General features: G+C 41.9%; 1 protein-coding gene across 1 annotated transcript in view; it reads left to right on the forward strand.

The window, feature by feature from the left end:
- Positions 1 to 422: 422 nt before the first annotated feature.
- The window catches only part of Enpp3 (ectonucleotide pyrophosphatase/phosphodiesterase 3), a 73,747-nt gene continuing 49,094 nt past the window's right edge, over positions 423 to 25,075 (forward strand). The window contains exons 1-8 of the mRNA XM_059272989.1: positions 423 to 452; positions 517 to 592; positions 4,265 to 4,387; positions 5,657 to 5,782; positions 9,398 to 9,458; positions 15,387 to 15,484; positions 23,495 to 23,574; positions 24,911 to 25,030. Of these exons, the coding sequence (XP_059128972.1) occupies positions 423 to 452; positions 517 to 592; positions 4,265 to 4,387; positions 5,657 to 5,782; positions 9,398 to 9,458; positions 15,387 to 15,484; positions 23,495 to 23,574; positions 24,911 to 25,030 (714 nt within the window). The remainder of the gene's footprint in view (positions 453 to 516; positions 593 to 4,264; positions 4,388 to 5,656; positions 5,783 to 9,397; positions 9,459 to 15,386; positions 15,485 to 23,494; positions 23,575 to 24,910; positions 25,031 to 25,075) is intronic.

The raw sequence follows: 25,075 nt of genomic DNA on the forward strand, positions 1-25,075 counted from the left end.
GAATTTCTGCTTTCACTCCACCTGGAGTCAAACACGTATTTGAATTACGAAAGGTTTGAATTTGGACATCTATAGTAATTGGTGTACAGAACATTTTCTCATGGGATTAGGATGTGTCTTAGTTACTAGAGTCCTTGTCTAGCATGCATGGAGTCCTGGGATTGATCTCCAGCCCTACAAAAAGCAGGCACCAGTAGAGGCACAAACCTGTAATCCCACCAGTAGGGGGCAGGGCGATCAGTTTACGGTCGTCCTTGGCTACACAGTGAGCCTAGGCTACAGAAGAACTTCTTTCAAAAGCGGATACAAATAAAAATAAGTAATTTTTCCCCAAATCTCTTTTTATCAAATATTGAATAAAAAACGTTCCCGTCATTGTTGCATTTGGTATCTTTTGTAATCAGATAGATTTTGTAAGCCGCATGCACTTCGTGCTGACCTGTGAAGGAAAGGTACTTGTCTGTCATTTTGTCTATGTTTTAAAAAATCATAAAGATGACCTTCTTTTTGTAATAGGTTCTTCTTGCTCTGCTGGTGATTGTGTCGCTTGGATTAGGCCTGGGACTTGGGCTCAGGAAACCTGAACAGCAAGGTATGTCCCCCAGCATTTTTGAAAAAAAAAAAAAAATCAAAAGCAAACAAACAAGATAAACAGTCTCTTCATTCTTCTGGCTTTAATACATTCAGAATTCTCTTTTCCCAGATCTGTTTGCCGCTCCCTGCCCCCACTCCCCTGCACACCTCCCTCATAATCAACATTATTCATTGTTCTCTCTGAACTTTACTCTTTCACCCTCGCCTACAAAATGGAAAACAAAGTAACTAATTGGAGACATCCTATTGTCACTATAAATATCTGATGATTATGCCCAGTCTCTTGACCTCCACTGTGGCCAACCGCTTGACCTCCTCTGTGTCTGCGTCTTGACCTCCACTGTGGCCAGCCCCTTGACCTCTGCTTTCTTCAGCCTTTTGACTTCCACTGTATCAGCCTCTCGACCTTCCAAAGTCTTTGTTAAACTATCTGCCTCCTCTGTGCCTTGACAGCATGTTAATATTGTCATATCTTTCACACCCCATGATGTGGTTAATCAATACTAAATTCTTCATAAGTAGAACATAATAAAAGCTTCATTGTTTTTTCTTATAAGAAGCAAAGAAAAATAGAAAATACATCTCATTAACTATAAAATCATATTTCCTTGGTTTTTATCCTACTGGTGCAAATAGCAAATATACCATTTATAAGTGATGATATCAGCATTTTCTATAATTTTTTTTAAAAATTAACTTTATTTAGTATCACGAATATGTACATGATATGAGTGTATGTGGTGTGCGTGTGTGTGTGTGTGTGTGTGTGTGTGTGTGTGTGTGTGTGTGTGTGTGCACAGCACATGTGTGGAGAGCAGAAGACAAGAATCTGGGGAGTTTGTTCTCTCACTCATTCTGGGGTTCTCGGGACAGATCATTGGGTTCGTATGAGAAACTTCTTAACTTCCTGAGCCATCCTACTGGTCAGTCTCCTATATTTTTTAGTAGATTGTGTTGGTGTTTTTACCTAGGTGAAATACAAGTCTATTTTTAACTCATCTGATGCCCCTTCCAATGTGACTAATATACTCCATTCTGCTCCACTGAGAAAAATCTTAGCATCTCTTCATTAGGGAGGCTCTTGGGGAAAGTTAACTGACAATTCTCCAGCTATGCTGTCATTTAAGAATTTACATGCAGTTCTTCCACGCAACACAGGAACACAGCACAGATTAAAAAAAAAAAGTGCATATTAGCTGGAAAATTCCTGCCATCTTGTGGTCACTGGACTGCTGTGTCTCAGAGAGGTGCAGCTGTTCCTGGCTGGAGTGAATGTCAGCAAGCCATTTCACTGGTATCATTCTGGTGTTGGTGCATACAAATGGGGATCATTTCTTGGTTATTTCATCCTCCAAATTGCATAAATTGACTGCAAAAGGCATATACTAATCTCTGAACAAAATCCTCTATTGTCTCAGATCTGTCCCCTGTTCCTTACTTCCTTATACCTACTGGCTGCCTTCCCAGAATGGTTCTCCTTTATCCTCCCCCATTCATCTCAGGTTCTCAGTCCTCCTACCAGCATCTCAGTCTTTCTTCCTCTCCCACTCAGGGCCCCTTCCACCTCGTTCATTCTTTTCCGTATTCCTTGGCATTTAGCACAGTCAGCCCAGTTATCACTTATTCACTCTTGTGCCCAATTCCCTCAACCCCAATGAGGAGCAATTTTAACCATTCTCTGCTCCATGTAACCCTTCCTCATTTGCAATGTCAGTTGTACCTTGGGTGGATTTTAAAACCGTATGTGTGTATTCTTACACATTTATTGTCGTGTGTGCACATATCTTTTAATTATTCACTAAAAATTGAACGTTGTCTTTTGTCCCATGCTTTTCTAATTAAGATATAGTGGTGAAGAGAACAGATAAAGGCCCTTTCAAGAGTGTCCATTTCTAGGCTGAAGATGTCGCCCTGTTGATACAGTTGGTCTAGTACTTGCCTAGCATGCACAAAGCCCAGGATTTGGTACTCAGGACTACATAAACCGGATGTGGTCTCAGCACTGAGAGGGAAGTAGGCAGGGGGATCAGAAGTTGAAGGCCATCTTCAGCGATGTAGCGTAGGGGTGGGGGTGGGGGCGGACTTTCCAGGGAATGATGAGTGAAACCAAAACCAAGAAAATGAAACGTTAAGTCAGGCTAGTGTGTGGGAATGGATGTGGGTGTGAAGGAACTTTTGAGTTACGAGCTCATGGAAGTGAAGCAGTAGGGATACTCTCCAAGGAAGAATGTGGGGGTCCTCTTTCTTCTTGGCCTGTCAGCCATCAGTCTGGGAGGGGAAAGAGGCAGACAGGGCGACAGAAAGCTTTATCCATGGCTTATGAGCACAAATGGAGGGCTGCCTCTGGAGACAGACTTCGGTGAATCAGCTCAATTTTATTCCAGAGGATAAGGAACATATAGGATTGGGGAACCTGGGGACAAATCCTAATTTGCATTAAGTGGCATGCTCCCATCCCAAGGCTTAGTATGTGGCAGTAGGGTCCTATAGCAGAGCTCCTAACACACAAGTCTTCTTAGCAGGGATCTGTGCCAAGGGTCAAGCTAAAAATGAATCAGGCATCTGGTTTAGAGACAGCTTTTAGATAAGGTCAGTCCTCCAGGCCCAGGAACATTTTTCAGATAAGGGCAGGTAGAGAGCCGGAAGCCTTGCTGGGGAGGGGGGGGGAGTTTCCATATTATCGAGTTTAGATAAAGCTGCCAGGCAGACTGTGATTTCTAACCAGCCAGCCATGTAATTCCAGCAGAACATTCTAGGGAGCTAGAAACAGCAAATGCAAACGCCTAATCCAGGAGAATGCCTGGCATGCTCCCCTAGAGGGATGACAGGGAGTTCATGAGCTAGGCTTAGTAGGACCAGAGGGAGGCAGTCTCAAGCTAGGTTCAGCCAGGTAGAGGAGGGAATCCATAGGGGCTGGAATATCAAAGCTTGGTCCCGGATTTTCATTCTGAGTACAATGGGAGTTGAGTTTATGTTGTTTGAAACGTTGCCCTGCATGTCAGGAGTCATTCTTATTCCTCTTTTTTATTCTACATATAAAGTGTCTTCGAGTGCACTTTACTTTTTCTACATTGTGTCTGTGTCTTCTTTGTGTATACTGCTGTTACTTTCCTTTAGACACTCTTCTTTATGTTCGTTAGTTTGGGTTAAAATCCCCTACTGGATTAGAGAGTTTCTGTCCTCTCACACCCTGCCTGCCACTTATTTTCTGGAATGAGCGTCTAAAATGCAAATCTGAGTTGCTCTTTTTTTTTTTTTTCCTTACTCTTTAGTGACTTCTCAGTACAGTTGAGCCTCAGGCTTCTTCTTAACCTGGCCTGAGCAGCTTTCCTCTCCCTGTACCAGTCCGTCTTGAGTCTTGAACTCTACCTATTAGCCATTCCAAACTACACACTGACCTTCTTGGCTTTGCTAATTTGCCAATTTGCGAAAGCCCCGCCCCTTACCTGAGATTCAGTGGAGTCATCCTGCGCCCTGTCCTACCTCTGTGCTCCCATAAACGCCTTGTATATACCCATTTCTCTTATTCAGCACAGCGTCGTCATACTGAGCCCTAGCATCATCAATCTAGTCTCAGCCTGTGCTAAGGACATCTATGTGTGCTCACCGCCTAGGGATGAAACCCTGGCTAACTGCTCAAGGTTGCTATCCTTTGCCTTTCATTTGACAGGCAGCTGCAGAAAAAAATGCTTTGACTCATCGCACAGAGGGCTGGAGGGCTGCCGGTGTGACTCAGGATGTACGGGCCGAGGGGACTGCTGCTGGGACTTCGAAGACACCTGTGTGAAGTCAAGTACGTGTCTTGACAACCTGTTGATTAGCGTATTAGTTGGGCTGCCATCATTCAGGCATCACAACCTTCCACCATGTGTTTGCTTCCAGGGTTATCATAACAAAGCACCATAGTCTAGGTAGCTTAAAAAACTGAAGTCCTTTCTCTGGAGTCTGGAGGTGAGAAATCGGAGATCTAGGTGTTGGTAGCATTATCTGTGAGGGAGAAGAGTTTGGTTCCTCTTTTCTAGGGTCTGGTTGGTCATTGGCAGGCTTTGACATTCTTTGACTGACAGTACCACAGCTTCAACTTCTGCTGTCACTGTCACATGATCTGCATCTCTTCACATAGCCTTCCTCTGTGTGTCCTTGTTTCCAACTTGCCCCGGTTTTATAAGTAAACCAAATCAGGGTAGGGTGGTCCATGCCTGTAATCTCAGTACTCAGGAGGCCAAGCAAGAGGGGCTTCTGTGAAAGTGAGGTCAGATGGGGCTCTAGAGCGAAGGGTTATCAAAAGAAAACAGCAGCAAAACAGAAAGAGGGAGAAGAGGAGAGAAAAGGGAGAGAAAAAAGCCAGTCGTTGCGTTGAGGATTACCATACTGACCTTGAGGATTGCCACACTGACTTCACTTTACCTGATTCTTTGCAAATGATTTGCACGCATTTCCAAGTAAGATAATATTCACATGTAATGGGGATTAGGCCTTCATTATCTCCTCTTAAGACTGCACAATTCAACCCACAGCATCTTTTCTGGGTGTCTGCACCAGGTTATTGTCATTTCCCCTCCTCAGTGCAAAACACAGAAGCTTGCACTTAGACCGCAGTTAAAGTGTGACTGTACATAAAGTGAGATGGTACACAATGACCTGGGTTTCCACAGAACTGTAGGATGCTCCTTATTACTTCTGTCACCACTTTCCTTTCTCTATTGACTGTCCTTAGACAAGGCTGGGCAAGGCTGCTCTTGGGTACACTCCTATTGCATCAGTGCTCATGATGCTTCACCATTTGCAATTCCTACAGTTGAGTGGGAATAGAACCAGGGTCTAGAGAGAACATCTGCAAACTCAGAGCCCAAGTTCAACCAATGAAGCCTCACTTCTGTCTGCTACCCAAGCAAGGAAAGTGGAGTCATGGCGTCTTTTTTGTTTTGTATGATGTATTTTCATTAAAGCAGGTAAATCAGGAGTTTGACTGTGTTGTAATGACACCGGGAAGAATGCATGGCATTTGTAGCCTTTGTCTGGTGCACGTAAGCGCTCTGAACTGACTTGCGTGCTTTTCCAGCTCAAATATGGACGTGCAATTCGTTTCGTTGTGGAGAGAGCAGACTGGAGACGAGCCTCTGCTCCTGTGCAGATGACTGTTTGCAGAAGAAGGACTGCTGTGCCGACTACAAGACTGTTTGTCAGGGTAAGCAGAGGGTATTGGTGCGTGTGCCTCTGTGGGTTCACCGGAACTCAGTTTCTCAGGGCTATCCTGAGCTACAAAGATTTTTAAGGAGAGAGACAGAGAGACAGAGCAATAGAGAGAATTTAGCTATTACTCTGTGTACAGGAAAAGATGGAATGTGTTTACTGTGAGATGAAATGGGGTTTAGAAAGGAAGTCTATTTCACAGACAGATAAAAGAGCTTATAGTCTTATTATCATGTAACAGCAAGGTGTTTCCAGTCCAGTGACCATATTCTGCTTCTCCGTGAGTAGGATGTGTTTGCAACTGCTCCACTTTTAACACAGGGGATGGAGGTATGCCCTGGGCCCTTGCTTAATTCCTTATTTATGACTTTTCCATGACTGTACAATATGGATGTGAGCCTTGGGACTCCCTTCTAGCACATTACCATTTTATCCTTCATTTGGGTGATTCTTTTTTTTTTTTTTTTATGCCGTTTATTGAAGGAGGGAGGAGGTCTTAAATACAGGCTTACAGCACAATGGGAGAACCTAGGAGGGCAGAAGTTCCCTGCCGATGTTTTACAAACTTGCATTTAAGCTGTTAACGCCCAATATGCAGGATACACAGACAAGGAGCTTCCCTTAAGCATTCAGAAGGGTGGAACCCGGCAGGGAATTAGCATGGGGAGGATATCAAGGTCAGGGTTAGCAAGCAAGGCAACAGTTACATTTGGGTGATTCTTAACGGTCTTAGAAACATTACTCACTCTAGTCAAGGATAGAAAGTATGTTTTGTATTGATATATGAGTCATTTTATATGAGAAATAATTAAAAATAATCAAAAGCAGGCTTACTGAAAAATTGCTTGAAATGGTAACAGTTTCCAAATACTTAGTAGTGAATATTGAGTCATAAATTTGTTTTTTTCTGAGTATTTGGAAAAGCAAGTATGGTTTCTGGTTGGCCTAGTTTTCTAGCTTCACTGACTAATTTTTCTTGTCCTTACAGTGTCCCTTCTCTTGTCCCAGTTTTGTAACTTTAATATTTTATCTGCAGGCTTTGTACTGAGATCATGTAAAATTTTCATCCGAGTTCCTTGCTTGACTTTTATGGGAGACAAGCTTGTTATAAGCAGTGTTTAAGAGTTTAGTCTTATACACATTCATTAGTCTGGTAGGGCTAATTGCCTGTTTATTTTCAAATTAAATTTAGTGCTTTCTCACTCTAAAGTCATAATTTCTTTTAGATTTAAATAAACAGCTTCAGAGAGTAGTTTGAAGAGAATCAGAATCATGCTCATGGCTTTTATATTTTGGCAAATTTAGAAAACTTTAAAAACTACGGTTAGCCGGGCGGTGGTGGCTCACGTCTTTAATCCCAGCACTCGGGAGGCAGAGGCAGGCGAATCTCTGTGAGTTCGAGGCCAGCCTGGTCTCCAAAGCGATTTCCAGGAAAGGCGCAAAGCTACACAGGGAAACCCTGTCTTGAAAAACCAAAAAAAAACAAAAAAAAACAAAACAAAACAAACAAAAAAAAAACTACGGTTAATTTGTTGTTGTTGTTGTTGTTTTTTGAGACAGGATTTTTCTGTGTAGCTTTAGAGCCTGTACTGGAACTCACTCTGTAGACCAGGCTGACCTTGAACTCACAGAGATCCGCCTGCCTCTGCCTCCTGAGTGCTGGGATTAAAGGCGTGCACCACCACCGCCCAGCAGGTTAATTTCTATCAAGCAGAGGTAGAGAGAGGCTTCTGGTGTTTTCCTCATGTCTGTCCACCGCCTGTCTTCAGCACTTACCATTTCATGGCCAATCCCATCTCATGCTGACAAAGCATAATTTTTATAAAGGTAGCATGGATAAATGCAGAGTGAGCGAGGAAAAGTTTGGTGACTCAGCAAGACAAGCAACTGAATTTTAAACCTGCTTCAGAAAGAAAATCATGTAAAGGATAGAAAGAACGCTGAAATACAGTCATTGAACTTGTAGCCTCTGGCGGGGGTTGCAATTACTTGTCCTCTTACAGGACTATATGGTATTTATTTGCTATTATGTAAGAATTCATCACCGTATATTTTTACTTGTTTTCTACTAGTTAATTGTCACTATGAGTTGTTAAAGGAATAACCCAGATAAAGACTCATATTTATCTAGGTAACTGAGTGATGCATAGACTTGTCTTTTAGATGATTTCCAGTGTGACATTAGCATGTAGTCTAGCACCATGGTCTGCATATCTCCAAATTTTGTATTCCCTTTTCTTTTTCTTTCTAAAGAGTTTTATGTGTACGAATGTTTTCCTCATGTATGTCTGTATACCAAGTCTGTGCCTGTTTTCGGTGGAATACAGAAGATGTCAGATCTTCTGAGACCCAAGTTAAAGATAGTGTGAACCTCCATGTGTGTCTGGGAATTGAACTCAGGTCCTCTGTAAGAGCAGCCAGTGCTCTTAACTGCTGAGCCATCTCTCCAGCCCTGTATTTCCTTTATTTTAATTTTTTTTAAAACCAAAGGATACACATCATTTTTTTGCCATCTCTGTCTCCCTCTGTCTATTTCTCCCTCTCAAAAGTTTAGATTATTTCAAAGCTGGTATTAGCATCACCGCTCTGGAATATTTTCAGTATATATCTAAAAAAGATAAAGATTTAATAACATTGTAACATTACCTATAAATATAATTGCTTCTATTCGTCAAATATCTAATCTATGTTCAAAATTTACTCTTTGTTTTATAATAGTGTTTTAAAATATTGAAGTAAAATTCAAATAGATGCTTGCTTTTGCAAGTGACTGATATATTTCAAGTTTTGTAAAAGACAAGCAAACAAACAAAAAACTATGCTTCCTCTTTTTTGTGCCTCCTGACATTTTATATACTGGAGAAATGAGGTCAATTTTTCTAAAGATTTTCCCAGTCTAGGTTTTGCTATTTGAATGCTTTGTGACTTAAGTAATTTATCACTCCATATATTTCCAGAAATTTAGTAATTAGAGCTAGAGTACTGTGGAAACTCTGGTATTTATCTACAGTTTGTACATTATGTCAGCTTGTATCTTCCGTGGTAGATGTCATGAGGAGTTGCACAGGGTCACATGGGTCTTCTGTCATTTCTGTTTTGTTAGTTAGCTGGAATGTTCTATAAAGGGAAACATTCATGCAGCAAACTTTTTTGTTGTTAAGATTTTTCAGTATTTTCCATCTGAGACCAACCATTCCAGTTAGCTACTTTTTTTCTTCATGGTTTTCTTCCTCTCTTCTTTAGGTTTTGTGTCAGTATTTATTAAATCTGTTAATATTATTACGGCCATTGTGAAAATATCCTTTAGGTGGGGTGTGAGAAAAACAAACCCATTAATGAAGAAATATTCTTTCCACTTAAGGCCTCCCCTTTGTTTTTCTGGATGGAGTGGCTTCCCTTCCTGGCACTCAGCAGTGTAGATCACTGATCTCCAGTCTTTAGAGGCCATGGCCCCTGTTGCCACATGAGATAGCGCATACTGTGTCCTCGAAGAAGTTAGTCATCTGAGTGATAACAGTTAAACAGCTGGAGAAGACACACCCAGCAAATCCCTGCGTCTTTCTGTTTGTGTGTGGCTCAGATGCCTTAAACAGTGCCATCTGCTTTGCAGGAGAGACCCCATGGGTGACAGACGCCTGTACCACATCCCAGGAGTTCCAGTGTCCAGAAGGGTAAGCAGGAATGGCATGAGACTTCACCACCCTTTCATAACTAACGGGCACATGAAGCCACAGGGAGAGGCCAAGTAGAATTTCCACACTCCCCTCTCACAATATAATCGTTAACAGAAGTTTGGACTTTTTGTAGATTCACACTCAACAGACATTTATTTGCTCTGCTGTTGACAAATTACTTTTGTGTGTAATTATATTCATGCCTCACAATAACTTAAGCCTATTTGTTGGCATATACCCACATTCCCAGTGTCCTATGGGCAAGATTGGAATTCAGACTAAATTTACTCCTGACAGGACTGTTTTCAGTCAATTAACATCCTTACAATCAAAGTATCTTCCAAATGAGGGTAGGGAAAGGGAATCATGGGAAGAAAGGCTCACAGTGACAGGAGGACCTTTGTCAAGTGATGTCTACCCATCATGCCTCTCTTCCCATGGGTAGAGCCATTGCTCCCAGGGCTTTGGTGGTGGCTAAAGACATGCTCCTTGTCACCTCCCCCTCAGGGTGAACTTCCCTTCCCTCCTCTGTTCCCGGCCCTCACTTTTCTGGGCCCAGCAGTTAGGGATGGCAGTGGGGTGGCAAAAGATGAAAGGAATATCTGGCTTTATGAAGAATCAGCATTTTAAAATTGCGTCATTTCATTAAAAAATTTTATGTAGAGAACCTGGCATGGTGGTATGCCAGCACCAGAAGTCCCAGTTACCAGGGAAACTGAGGCAGGAGGATCACTTGAGCCAAGGAGTTGGAAGCCAGTTGGAGCAGCATAGAGGAACGCTGTCTTTCTTTAAAAAACTATATCATATAAAATCACAAGCTCGGGCTGGAGAGATGGCTCAGAGGTTAAGAGCACTGCTTGCTCTTCCAAAGGTCCTGAGTTCAATTCCCAGCAACCACATGGTGGCTCACAACCATCTGTAATGAGATCTGGTGCCCTCTTCTGGCCTGAAGGGATATGTTCAGACAGAACACTATACATAATAAATAAATAAATCTTAAAAAAAATAAAATAAAATCACAAGCTCTTGAGACAGAGATCTCGGAAATAAATGGTCTGAGTTGATGTATACGAGCCTGAAAAGACCAGGTTCTTGGATAAGAAGCCACAACTTTTAACAGAAAAATTAGATAGAAGTTTGAAAGGCTTCACTGGCCCGGAGAAGAGAGCAGGATATTTTTAATTCATATGCACACAAACAACAGAGAAACATGAAGGAGACAAGGGTAGGATCTAAGTTAGGTTTATAGAAATGTTTATTAAATATGTTAATCGTCCACAATAACGGATTCCACTTTGATGTTTTCATACATGTACATAGCATATTTGGATTGTGTTCTGTGGGGGCCGCAAAGGTTGCGCCCCCAGATCACTGGTGAAACCAGGAATGTTAAACACAAAGAAGCCCCTATCCCTCCCTAGCTCCCAGTTAATAGAACCCGTCCTTAGGAGAGCTATTACGTGTTCTTTATGATGAACTCTATGCTGTCAGTAAGAGACCACACTAGACTCTAGGCCCTTTAGTTATAGAATTCCCTCCTCCTGCCATGATCACATGTACTTTGTAAAGGAGTTTCTGCTACGTACTTACAGTTTAAGCTTATTGTGTACCTGGAATTGGAATCATTGTTGCCTGGAAACTTTTTTTCCCCAAATTGTACTGTGTTTTAAATATGCTGACAGTGAACTGCCTGGCATCGGACTCCCCCAGCATCAGACTCCCCAAGTCTGATACAGGTTGACAAAGTCAGTCTGAAGTGAGTTTTCATTCTCCCCTCTTTGAGGTTTGAGTCCCTGCCTGGACACCTGCAGGGTCCCTCTCAGTGTTCACCCCCTCTTGTCTCCCTCACTCCTGTTAATCCCTTTGGTCTTCCCAACTCGCACCTCCCCCAACCCACCCACAGTGCTTTTGTGTGTCTGTTGGTGACCCAGTGAGTTTGATTGCAGATGTTTGTAAGGGTGTGGGTGGGAGTTGGTTTACAAGAGCCCCTCACTCCTGGCTACATGACTCAAGAAGAATTTCTCTCCTTCCCCATCAACCATTATCTGCATATATCCTCAGGGAAGGAATGAGGTCCTGTGAGCCTCTCCCCTTCCATGCCAGGGTGTTGATAGGCCCAGTCACGTGGGGATTTTGTGAAGGTAATCATGGCTGCTGTGAGACTGCAACAGTCATGTTTGGAAGTCAGTATTACACACACACACACACACACACACACACACACACACACACATGCACGCATGCACGCATGCACCTTCATCTGGCTTTTATATCCTATCTGTCCCCTTTTTTTCAATGTTCCCTGAGCCTTGGAGTGGGTGACGTAGACATCTATCTCATTTGTGACTAAGCATTGATTAAATTTATTCTCAGCACTTTGACCAGTTACAAGTCTCTGAGTGAACTGCTGACCGCTGCAGAAAGATGGTTCTCTGACCAAAACTGATTACAGTGTTGATCTATCAACAACATAAACGTAGCAATTTAGAAGACCATTTGATAGACACAGCATGTCCATCTACCAACATAACAACCCCTTCCCTTACATTCAGAAGGACAAGTCATCCTTTTGTTTTGGCTGTGTAACTCTGATTAATCTCCCACCTCTTCTCCCTTCTCATGATTAAATTTAGGGGAAACTCATTGAGAGATAACATGTCTGGCTCTATGTCACATTATTTGGCTTGTGCCAATCCTTAGATTCAACAGCCCTCTTCAGCAGCCTCTAGAAAAACAGCAAGGATGTACGACAAAGCTTGAGTACTGGTTTTGCCCCGTGGGGTTTTCCACCAGGCACTTCTCTGAGCTTTATCCCTGAAGTTGGATACTAACAACGTGGGGACTGGAGAGATGGCTCAGTGGTCAATAATGCTCACTGCCCTTTTAGAACACCCAGGTTTGGTGCCCAGCGCCCACAGCTGTCCGGATAATTTCTAATATAAGCTGCACCATGCCATTTAATTTTTAGAAAATATTTTTAGGCCGGGCGGTGGTGGTGCATACCTTTTATCCCAGCACTCGGGAGGCAGAGGCAGGTGGATCTCTGTAAGTTCGAGGCCAGCCTGGTCTACAAAGTGAGTTCCAAGACAGGCTCCAACAAGCTACACAGAGAAATCCTGTCTCAAAACAAAAACAAAAACAAAAACAAAAACAAAAACAAAACAAAACAACAACAAAAAACAAACAAAAATTATTTTTAATTTGTAATCACATGGGTGAGTGTGTGCCCCTGTGCAGCAGGTGCATGTGTGTGAGTGTAGGAGGATGATATTGGATTTCCTGCAGCTGCAATTACTTGTCAATCATCTGATGTGGATGCGGGAAACTGGATGCAGACCCTCTGAAGGTAGTATGCACTCTGAACTGCCCAGCCACCTCTCCAGCCCCTATTTTTGCTTGTTTGTTTGTTTTTCAAGACAGGGTTTCCTCTGTGTAGCCCTGGCTGTCCTGGAACTCACTCTGTAGACCAGGCTGGCTTTGAACTCACAGAGATCTGCCTGCCTGTGTCCCCGAGTGCTGGGATTAAAGGTCTGCACCACCAACACCTTTTTTAAAAAAATATATTTTCTGCGTATTGAAGTTCAAAGAGTCCCAGTTTTTTCATTTTTATTTATAAATCAAGATATGCTCCATATATGCTACTATTTTAAGCATATGGTACAATGAAACTTGAAAACTCACAAGCCTCAGTAATGAGCAGTCAGAACACTTATAAGACACAGAATAGTTTCACCACTCCAATAAGATGCCTCATGTCCCTTCCCAGTCTCTGCTCTCTAAAGGCTTCTGGTTTCTTTCCCCAGTGAGCCCTGATTTATTTAGACTTTCTCATCAATGGAATCTTGCTGTATATCCTCTCATATTTGGTTCTTCTGGCTTAGCACATTGTTTTTGAGACTCAAACATGTGTTTGTAGGTATCAGCTCTCTCTGGGCCCATGTGCAGGGCACTGCCCTGTTTGGACATTAGACCCATTCTCTTGTTGTGTAATTTCTATTGATCATTTAGCAGGAACACTTCCTAGAAAGCCTGTTCTTACCTTGTGGAGACTTAACCTGGCATTCTTCTGTGTGCTTGACTCTACTGAGAATCAGCCCTTGGCCATGGCAAGCTACCTCTCGATTTCATTTCCTATGACTCCGTTATGCATTTACACTCAGCATCTAGCACAATGTCTTACTCAAAAATCTATTGATTATTCTGCAATAAATAAATATTCTAAGCAACCAAACAAACTGGTTTTCTAGATCCCCTTCATGGTGTCTTCTACACTATGACAGTGATGGCCATACTGGTAACTTTTTTACCTTTACTCGGTCATATTGAAAGAAGCCATTTTGTTATTTTACCTAGCACCAACATCCAGACTTTTGTTTTCAGTCATATTTGGGTAATTTATTAGAATTTTAAGGATTTACTCTCACCAAATTTCTCTAAAAAGTATGTTTTTGTTAAAAGCAATGGAATATATAACTGCTTTAGCACAGAGGTGAAAATTGCTTTTCCATACTTATTTCTCTCTTTTTTGTTTATTTAGTCTTTTTGTTTGTTTGTTTTGTTTTGTTTAAGACAGGATTTCTCTTCTTTTTTTTTTTTCCCCGAGACAGGGTTTCTCTGTGTAGCTTTGCACCTTTCCTGGAACTCACTTGGTATCCCAGGCTGGCCTTGAACTCGAACTCACAGAGATCTGCTTGGCTCTGCCTCCCGAGTGCTGGGATTAAAGGCCTGCGACCCCGCCGCCCACCCCCCCCACCCCCCACCTTAAAGATTTATTTATTATGTATACAGTGCTCTGCCTGCACATGTGCCTACAGGCCAGAAGAGGGCACCAGATCTCACTATAGATGGGTATGAGCCACCATGTGGTTGCTGGGAATTGAACTCAGAACCTCTGGAAGAACAGCCAGTGCTCTTAACCTCTGAGCCATCTCTCCAGCAGGATTTCTCTTCTATACCCTTGGCTGTCTTGGAACTCACTTTATAGGCTGGCCTTGAACTCAGAGATTCCCCCTGCTTCTGCCTCCCAAGTTCTGGGATTAAAGGCATGTACCACCATGCCTGGCATCATATCCACTTTTCAAGCACTATAATGAAAAACAAATCTACTGTGTTCATAGTTGCTATTCGTGACAAACCCACTTTGAAAAATACCCAAATGCTTGTCAACAGAGGGAAGAATGAGTTGTGATTCATTCATGCACTAGAAACTAAGCAAATGTTACAAGGGATGACATAATTTTAAGCCACAAGATAGATTAATTTCAAATATGATTGAATGCCGAGCAAAAGATAGTATAGTCCCTACAATATATACTATGTGATTCAATTTATATATAAATTTAGTATCGAAGTAGGAACAATTGTTCCTAAAAGTCAAGATACTGCTCATCCTGGTTGGAGATAGGGTTTGCTGAGGTCAGGAATGAGGAAGGAATCTGGGCAGCTTCTGAGGTATTATTCATGTTCTGTTTCTTGATCAGTGGTGGTTACATGGCAGAGTTTGACTAGTAAAAGGTCATGAAAGTATGCATCTGTCACACACGACCATGTATATCATGCAAGCCAAAGTCAACAAGTGAAGATAAACAACAAATTTTAAAAATACAGTTTATGGCTATAACTCCCAAATTGCTGTAGATCATTTTATATTAAATACAGGTCTAAAAGGGCTTTAAATTTTTGTGGATACATGTTAATATCCTAAGATACAAGCACAAAGTCAAAAAACGAAGCTTTAGAGTAAGAAACACATCATGAACTAGTTACCAAATTTATGTCAGGGGACCATCCAAAAGGTGGTTGAAATTCAGAGACTGTTGCTTGACCCAGAACCATTTCCTTGTTTATTTATTAAGTGTTTTCTAATGTAGAGAATGGTTAAGTAGTGCCAAGGTCACGGATAAAGTTTCTGATTTCCATTTTCAGGTTTGACCTGCCGCCGGTTATCTTGTTTTCCATGGACGGCTTTAGAGCTGAGTATTTACAAACGTGGAGTACTCTCATGCCGAATATCAACAAACTGAGTAAGTCCTGACAGCCGACTGAGTGCAAATGACAAAGAAACCCACTCAACTTGTCGCTGAAGGAGGACTTTCCCTCTGATAGCTTTGGTGGTTTGGCTTAGCCCCGGTCCTCTCAAGATCTCAATGATTTAGCCTCCTGGTTTATCTATTTGCACTAGGGAAAGATTTTCCTACTTGTTAGTTAGTTCTCCTTGCCTTTTTCTGAAGTAGCACGCTCAGCATTTTGTTTATTTTGGTGTGATCCATGTTCGAAGGTAACTTCTGAACTATGGAAATCCGTTGTGTGTACCAACTCAAACGTGGCATTTGTCAGAACTGGGTTCCGAGTCTCAGCAAGGTGGCTGTGACTCGGGAAGACAAGAGCTTGAAGGAGCCTGGGTTGCTGGGTAGATCTGGCATCTACTAATACTCCACTAGAGCCTCCCATGTTCAGGCTCTGTCTCCACTTCTGGTATCGGATTGCCTAGGAACCAGCTCCTCCACTCACTGCTAAGAGACCTCAGGCAGCTTCACCTCTTCCTTGCAGCCCTGGTTTGTTTCTTTGTAAGATGGTCTTTTCCTAGCAGGTAGGATTGCTGTCAGCTCACTGTGGTTTCAAGTTATGATACAAACAGTTTTTATTATCACAGCACTATGCTTCTGAGTTAGGGTACTTGGCCTTCATGAAACTCAACATAATAATAATAAGTAAAATCTGAATGCCCGAGGTCACAGCCTGAGAGCAAACTCCGGGGCTGATAGCATCCATGACTCTGCAATTCCGGTCTTTCATTTCTTTTCCCCCCAGACTCTCTATTATCTCTAAAATTCTCAAATACAGTCACAATTTGATTGGTTTCTTGTTTTGATTTTTCTTCAGATTATTAGGAAATGGTTCTTTAAGCCCGAGTAAGGGGATTGAATTTTCTGAGCCTCAGTTTCCTTGCCAGTAAAATGAAAAGATAAGATCTGATGACTTCTTCAGTTAGTCTCATGTCAAGATGACCTGGAAAGGCAGCCTGCTTCTCTCTGCAACACAGCTGCCCAATGCCTTCAGCGTCTCCTCATTCAGACAGATCTTTGGCAAAGAGACTGAGAATTTCCCAAGTGCAGAGCTACCAGGGTCTGGGAAGTTAACCGACACCTCGAAGTTTTTACCTCATTCTCTAAATTTATTTGGTAACATGGATATGAAATCCTGTCTTCAAAAGGGAATTTAATAGAAGGCTGAACTGAATCTGTCTTCAAGTGGAGTTAGTTGATTTTCTCATTCCACTGAGAACTGGAAATGGCATTAACAAATATTTCAACCAGAGCTTTCTGGTTTCTGCTTTAAAGAATACATTTAGTCACATATTTAGTCCATCTTGATAGCCAATGCATCAAGATCTTACTTCTTAAGTCTGCCAATGAAGCTACTTCCTTGTTAGTTTCTAGGGAACTGGAGTATTATTATGGTTTGGATCTGAAACACCCCTCCCCCACTGGCTGGTGTTTTAAATACGTGGGTCTCAGCTGGTGGCTTTATTGCAAGATGTTTGGAAACTTTTGCAAAAAGTTTGGAGCCTAGCTGGAAGAATTAAGTCAGCAGGTCCTTGGAGTATTGTTCCTGGCTTCTTCTTGCCTCTCCCTTGCCACTTCCTGCCTGACAAGAGAAAGAGAATTCCCTCAGTACACATTCTCGTGCGTTCTGAACACTGAATCCTCTGGACACATAAGAAACCAGACTAAATCCTGCTTTTCTTGTTGCTTATCCAGGTTATGGTTAGACTGACACAAAGCTAACTAATCCATGGATTAAGAGCAGATATTATGAAATAGGGTCAACATTATGGTAGCCTGGAGGTGAAGTAGGCATCTCTCTTAAGGAAGTCCAAATGCCCCTCCCTAGCATCTCATCAAGATGCTGAGGTTGGACTACAATGCTTGTAGAAATTGAGTATCAACTCAAACCACACAGCAGTGAGTCATATCAATAACTACTAAGTGGATGAGGATACGGCTTCCAGACTCATACTGTGACGGGTTTATGGCATTATTTCAGATTAGCTTGAAAGGCTGTAGACACAGAATGGCTAGAGACAAGACCTGGGACTTTTCCTATGAGATGGAATGGATCTGGCTTGGGTTGGAAGCTGCCATTCTGGAAAGTTAGGTGGGAAACTGAGGCTCAAATAAGACTACAAGTATCTAGTAGACAGTAAAAATCCAGCAGGTTCCTTTTGTTGAATTTTTTGGGGGGGATTCAAGTTGGCAAGGCTGGCATTTATGAACAGTAAGTCCCTTCAGTTCTCTGCAGCAGGTCATTTGCCCTCTGCCGTCTGCTGCATTTTGATAAGAACACTTGGCTCTACAGCTACCAGCCCAAGTGTACGAGACAGTGTTGTCTGTGAGCACGGAGTTTACAGAGGACCTCTAAAAGGCACTCATTTTACACAGCAAATTGTGTATATGCTGGTGCACAATTTGGTAGCTTTTTCCATACTGTCTGTGCTCTTAAATCAAACTGAGTTTCCTAGTTAACATACACTTGTTTGTTTGTTTTTTAATATAGTCAGCTACTCTCCATCTTTTATTGGGTGTATACATTTCATATAATTACTGATATGGAAGGATTCCTTGTTTCCATTTTACCCATTGCTTTCTGCCTGACATTGTTAGTTCTTCTGATCCTTTTTTTCCTCTTTTGTTCTTAATCTTTAAAATCTGCTTTGATTTTTTTTCATTTTGTTTTGTATAATTTCTGTACAGATTTTCTTTGTGGTTACCATGGCAACTTACACATTTTTTTAATCCTATTACAACCACTTATTTCACAATAACAAACTTAATTATGTGAAAAACTCCATACTTTTCCCTCAACATACAATTTACATCACAATTTATACCTGTGCATAATGTCTATCCATCATCTTACCATTTAGTTACAGTTATTATAATATTTCGTGTTTTACCTTTTATGTGGGAATTAAATGTGACTTACCTACTCCTTGCATAGAATTAAGATATTCTGTATTTGTCTGTATGTTTACCTCTGCCCATGCTTTCTTACCTTCTAATGTGATTTCATCTCAGCATCCTTTTCAAGGCAAGTCTAGTGCTAATGAACTCAGTTCTGTCCTGAAACCTGTTTCTCTCTCTCTCTCTCTCTCTCTCTCTCTCTCTCTCTCTCTCTCTCTCTCTCTCTCTCTCTCTCCCCCCCTCCTTCTCTCTCTCCTTTCTTCCTTCTCTCACTTCCTCTTTTCTTTATCTTGCTCTTATTTGGTAGGGTTTTACTCTTTTTCCGTTAGCACTTTGAATTCATTATTCTCCTCACTTCTGATTCTCTTTTGGAAAAAAACAAATCTACTTACAGACCTGCAGAGGTTCCCTGGGAGTGCTAAGCCTCTTTTCTTCTGATGCTGTCAATTTGTAATGCATGTTGGTGTGGTCTTTTAGGTTCCTGTCCTCTGGGTTTCTGTAGGTGTTCTGGAACTGAATGTGTATCCTCTTCCCCAGATCTGAGTGTGTCAGCCTTTATTTCTTTGAATAAACCTTTTAGCCCCTTTCTCTTTCTCTTCCTCTTCTGCAAATCCCATGGTATGTATATTGGTCCTCTTAATGGTGTATTATAAGACACTTTGTCTTTATGTTCTCTTTGTCATTACTTTTAAATTTTGTTCTCTGTATGAATAATTTTCAGTGAAATCCTTGAGTTTTCTGGCCATTTCTTCTTGATCTAGTCTGAATCTGTGGTCTTCTAGTGAAGTTTTCAGTGAAGTTATGGCATTCTTTGGTAAATTTGAATACTGTCTACATCTTTTATGAAATTCTGGTTTTGTTCATGTATCAATACTGAGTATCCTTGCAGTAGCTATTTGTAACTATCTGTCAGATAAATCTTACTTTGCTGCTTCATTAAGGTCGGCTTCTGAAAATTTGTCTTGTTCCTTTGTTTTGAACTTATTTCCTTATTGTTTTATTTACTAATTATAGACTGTATTCATGTCTATAATTAGACAAGACAGTCACTTCTTTTAGTCACAGTCTATTGGACTTGTATAAGAGAAACTTACCAATTAGCCTGATCATACAGCTAGAGGCCTTTCAAACCCTCGTTAGGTTCAACTTATTTCTTTGTTCTTAGGGGATGCGCAAATATCAAATTTATACCAGATCTCATCAAAACAAGCAAGACCAAAACACAATTTTGTCATCATCAGGCATCCCTCTAACTCTCTGTGACCCCAGAAAAATAAGTTGGAATCCTGGAATCTTTGCCTGTTTTCCTTGTGATAAGGGAGAGGCAGCTGGCTAATTGTTATTCTAGATGCATCCATTATCTTTGATCTCATTGGCTTCCAGGCAAACAGACTGGTTCCTATTAGTGCTGCAAAGGCAGGTCCTGACAATTAATCTCCGTTGTCATCTTGATGAGATTGAGAACCATCTGGGAGATGGGTCTTCAGGCATACTTGTGGGGATTCTCTTGACCAGGTGAACTGATGTAGGAAGACCTATACAAAAGGGGCAGTTCCATTCTCTGAGATAGAATCGTGGACTGAAACATGAAAAGAAAATAAAAAACAAAACAAAACCGAAAACCAAAAATCTAACCAAACCAACCAACCAACCAAACAACAACAACACAATAACAAACCGAGCCAAAGAACAAGTATTCACTGCTCTCTGTTTATCAACTTTGGATACAATGAGACCAGCCGCCTCAAGCTCTTGCTGGTTTGAACTCCCCACAACAAAGGACTGTGAGCTGAAGTGAACCCCCTTTTCCTTAAGCCACCTTTGTTGGGTATTTTATTTCAGTGTTAGGAAAAGTAACTCTGACAGTGGGCAAAACAGAAGCTATTCCTTTGAGGAAAGAGATACATGATTAGAAATGCTCCAGGGTGAAGTTCCAGCAAGGAAGTTCCAGTAAGTGCTCTCCTTACTCTGGGCTAAGGCAGAGTGGGGAACTGGGGTGAATGTGCACATGTTAGCTCAATCCTTCTTGTTCTTTTTGGTCTCTGGAGAATTAGTATAGGCTAGGTCACCCCAGTTCTTCAAAACAAGTGAGAAACTTGCCACTTGGATTTTAAATGGCAAGTTTGGCCATTAGATATGTGACCTAATTCTCTTCCTCCCTAGGGGAAGCTGGGACCTAGAGGTTACCAGTGGATCATACGGGATGTGGTACTGTGCTGAGTGAGGAGGAATTACAGCATTTACCAGGTGTTGCCAGACTTTCAGAGCCTCTGAAGAGGATCCTGGAGTTCTCACCCAGGGCATTGATTCAGTTGCTACTGAAGGGCTGTGCCTGTGGTGTGATGAAGAGGAACAGGGCTTCCTACTCTTTCAAGTTCTCAACACCACTCTCTCTTTAATCCTTTCTTCTCCCTGTGCTCTGTGGGCTTAGACACGTACTTGGAACCTCTAAGAGATCAACACCCTACAGGGCTTACCTAGTCCACTGAGTTCAGGATAGGACATAGGTTAGCCCATTTGACTAGTCTTTTGCAGAGGGTAACAAGATACGTGAAAAATGGAAGGCACATATCTCGAGTCTGTAAATATTGCTGAGCTGTTTGTATATCACCAGTTTGTGGCATACAGATATGCCACAAAAATAATTCATATTTTATCAAGACTGCTTTAAAGCTCCAATCTGTACATTCCTTGACTTGGTTCTTTTCCTCATTTAGTTTTCTGTTCTTCTTAGAGTCATAAAGGCTGTAAGTCTGGTTATAGGAAATGATCCTGTTTACGTTTTTGGATTATTTTTATTTGGAATTTTCTTTTCTTTCTTGTGCATGGTACACTCGCTTGTGTGTTTGTATACACGCATGCATAATGTGTGCTTGTGTATGTAGAAGTCAGAAGTCAATATCAGGCATCTTCCTCAATCGAATTTCATCTTCATTTCTGAGAGAGGTTTTCTAGCTGAACCTGGAGCAGGTCAGTTCACCACGGCTAGGTGGCCTGTGACTTCCAAGGATCTACCTGTCTCTGCCTCCCCAGACTTGGGGTTAATGGTGCACATGGCCGTACCTGGCTTTATATGTGGGTGATGGAGGTCCAAACTCAGTTCCTCATGCTCTTGCAGCTAACTGAGCCATTTCCCCATCCCTAAAATTTTGTTTCTCTGAAAATGTTTTCTGTAAGTCAATTATGTGCACAATGACTATTTTTAAGCAACATTAGAAAGTACAGAGTCAAAGCAAAACCTTGGCCTGATAGTCTTTCTTTCCCTGTGGAAGCAACCCATCATCATGTCTTTTTAGAAGCATTCTATTGGGTCATAATTTAGATTCAGAAGAAGCACTTCTGGAAGGTCATGCTTTCTGTAGCATGTCCTTTAGTGTCCTGGTTATAGAACATGACATAAAGTGGTAGCCTGAGTCTGAAGGTGGCCATAGATGTTTGGGACATTATAACCAGGGTGGTGACTGTTTAATTATAGTTCATTTATAGCCGGTATCTATAAGCATTTAGAAACGAGTTGCCCCACCCATTTTCTAAGAAAATCAAAACAGGAACTGATTCTACATTTCTGTTCCTTATATAAAATTTCCTCTCATGTCATTCTTTTAATAATTAAAGTAGACTATATTTCATTTTATCATAGAACGTCCTGACCACCCGATGTATAACTTCCTAAGGAGGCGACACCTCCACCTCTCCTCTTCCTATCAAGGACCCTCCCTACACAGTGGACTCAATATGGGCGGGGCCCCAGGAGATTCTGAAGGGGGAAACTTCTGGATCCTATTAAAAAAACACCAAACAAAGGCTGGGAAGGAGACCAAGCTCGTGCCCGTTTGGAAGAACATTGTTTTCAGCTGCAGAGCATGTGACATTTTGGCCATCAACCAATTTCACTTTGTGCTTTAACTTAAAGAGAATCTATAATGGAGTGCTGGCTTTCAGGAGGGGTCGTGGCATTTGGGATGGAAACATTCTGTGTGCTTCACTGCTGCAAAGGAAATAGCCATGTGCTCTAACAGTGATGACCTCCTTTCGCGGGGTTACTGCTCACATTGAAAACGGACCAACAATGGGAGCACAATTAACGCCATACTTTGTGAAAAACAGCTTCCAGGAAGCTTCATAGAGCACATGGAAAACGAACTCCAAACAATAAGCAGAAGAGTGAACTCATTTTGCAAACATTACTTGGTGGCCAGGGTTTTTTTTTTGTGGCTGTATACCTCAAATGCCTTTTCAGGTGTGTAGACAGGAAATGGTGATTTTTGTTATGCTGACTGTTTTAAATATAGAAGCTGTCAGCTGACAGCTAAATACTGTGTAGAAATGGTTGCCATAGTGACCAGATACATGAAGAGAGGAGTCTAAAGAAAACGATGCCAGTAGCGCGTAGTTTAGGGTACTTTTATCTTAAAGGTCAACAAGCTGGGTCTCCTGGGCTAAATTATGATCGCTCAGCTTTATTTCATTTGATCTGACATATGCTAAGAATAGGTTTAAAAAATTTTTTTTTGTGTGTGTGGGGGCTGTTCAAAGACATGGTTTCACTGTGTAGCCCTGGCTGTCCTGGAACTCACTTTGTAGACCAGGCTAGCCTCGAACTCACAGAGATCCGCTTGCCTCCAAGTGCCGAGATTAAAGGCATGTGCCACCACTAGCGGGCGAAAATTTTTTAAGTGATTTAAAAGAGAAGAAGAAAATCTTGCAGCCTATAAAATTATATGAAATTCAAACTTCGATGTCCACTGATGGCATTTATTGTATCTCGGTCACACTCACTTGTGCATGGATTACCTGTGGTGTCAAAGCAGAGGCGAGCTGCACCAGCAGAAACCACAGGGCCTTGCAAACCCTCCCGGCTCTTCCCAGAAGAGAGCCCACTGGTCTCCTAAAGATGGACTTTTTTTTTAAGTAATGGACAAAGTTTAGGAGTCAGAATTTCAACCTCTTTCCATCTTTAACCCACTTTTCAGTTCTCTGGTTTTATAGGAAACATGTTGATATTTAGTTATGCAAAAATATTTCTGAGAAAGAAACGACTCTCTAATCTCTTACTGTATTTTCTGACAGAAACGTGTGGAATTCACTCCAAATACATGAGAGCAATGTATCCTACGAAAACCTTCCCAAACCACTATACTATTGTCACGGTAAGTGCTTGACCCTGGTGAAGAGCTGATGCCGTGGACAGGAAACTGACTCTATCACACAGAAATATTGAGCAAGAACCGCACAAGCTTGTGTCACACACTTCATAAGATGTCTGTAATCATACATGACTGAATTCACGCCGGAAAGGCATGGCTCAGGGTGAGGTCAATAGAGTGCCATAAGGCATTCATTAACCCAAAATGCCTAGCATTAGGCTAACTCACCTTTGTGAGGCCATGGCAACCTCCGGCATGTGAGAAATATCATTCTCCCAGACTTTTTGATTGCCCTTTACTTAGCTAAAGGTCAGCTGGGAACTTCTCTGTGGAAAATTCTAGTGTCTTCTAGTTTTTTCATGATTTTTACTCGACCGAATTTTGACATTTTTTTTTCAAAGACTAAACAGCCAAGGCAAATGGATTCTCCTCAGTAAATGAAAAAAATATAGGTAACAGAGAGTTACTAAGCACACAAGAGTTGGGTTAGTGACTTTGTTCACTGCTGTGACAAAATGCCCTGTGGAATTGAAGCACGTAAGAAAAGGCTTATTCTCAGCGGTTTGAGGGGACACGTTCCATCATGATAGAAGGCAGGTTGCCAGGAGTGGGAGACCAGTTGGTCATGTTCATGAGTAGTCAGGAAGTAGAGAGAACAGGAAGTAGAGAGAGAAAAACAGGAAGTAGGTCAGGGCTCCAAGGCCTGGTGGATGGCTCAGCTGGTAACGGTGTTTGTCCCCAAGCCTAACAACTGGAGTTCTAGGCTCAGGATCGACCTAGTGAACGGAGAGAACCTGACTCTTGCAAATTATCCTCTTACCTCTTTGTGCTTGCTGTGGAGTGTTCATACCCCCACAACACACACACACGCACGCACGCACGCACGCACGCACGCACGCACACACGCACGCACGCACAGATAATAAATATATAAATAAACACACACCTCCAGACCCATACCCGGTAATCTGATTCCCACTTCTTCCATCAAGGCTTTACCTTTTAAAAGTCTCCCAGCCTCCCAGAACAGTACTATCAGCCAGGAACCAAGTGTTAAGACAACAGCCTCTGTGGGACATTTAACAGGGAAGCCACAACAGGCATCAATATAAACCAGCTGCTTGATGTCGATCATTTCCTGCTGAAGCCAAGAAATAGGGTTGTAGGATAAGGAGCTGTGTATCTTCCTGGTGTTTAGGTTTGGAGCTAGACTTTCACATTGAAGAGTATGACATTCTTCCTAGGGAGGAAGGAATGCAAATCTGTTGCTATTACAACCTGCCTGCATTTTACTAAAGTACACTTCTTTATAATCTTACCTTTGTAATAAACGTTACAGGGCTTGTATCCAGAGTCACATGGCATCATTGATAATAACATGTACGATGTGCACTTCAACAAGAATTTTTCACTTTCCTCGGTGGAGAAAAACAATCCTGCCTGGTGGAGTGGGCAGCCGGTATGTACCATTCTGCGTGTGGCCTCCAAGCCTCTCTTCGTGGGT

The sequence above is a fragment of the Peromyscus eremicus genome, chromosome 8b (assembly GCF_949786415.1).
Source record: "Peromyscus eremicus chromosome 8b, PerEre_H2_v1, whole genome shotgun sequence".
In the NCBI taxonomy this organism is placed as follows: domain Eukaryota; kingdom Metazoa; phylum Chordata; class Mammalia; order Rodentia; family Cricetidae; genus Peromyscus; species Peromyscus eremicus.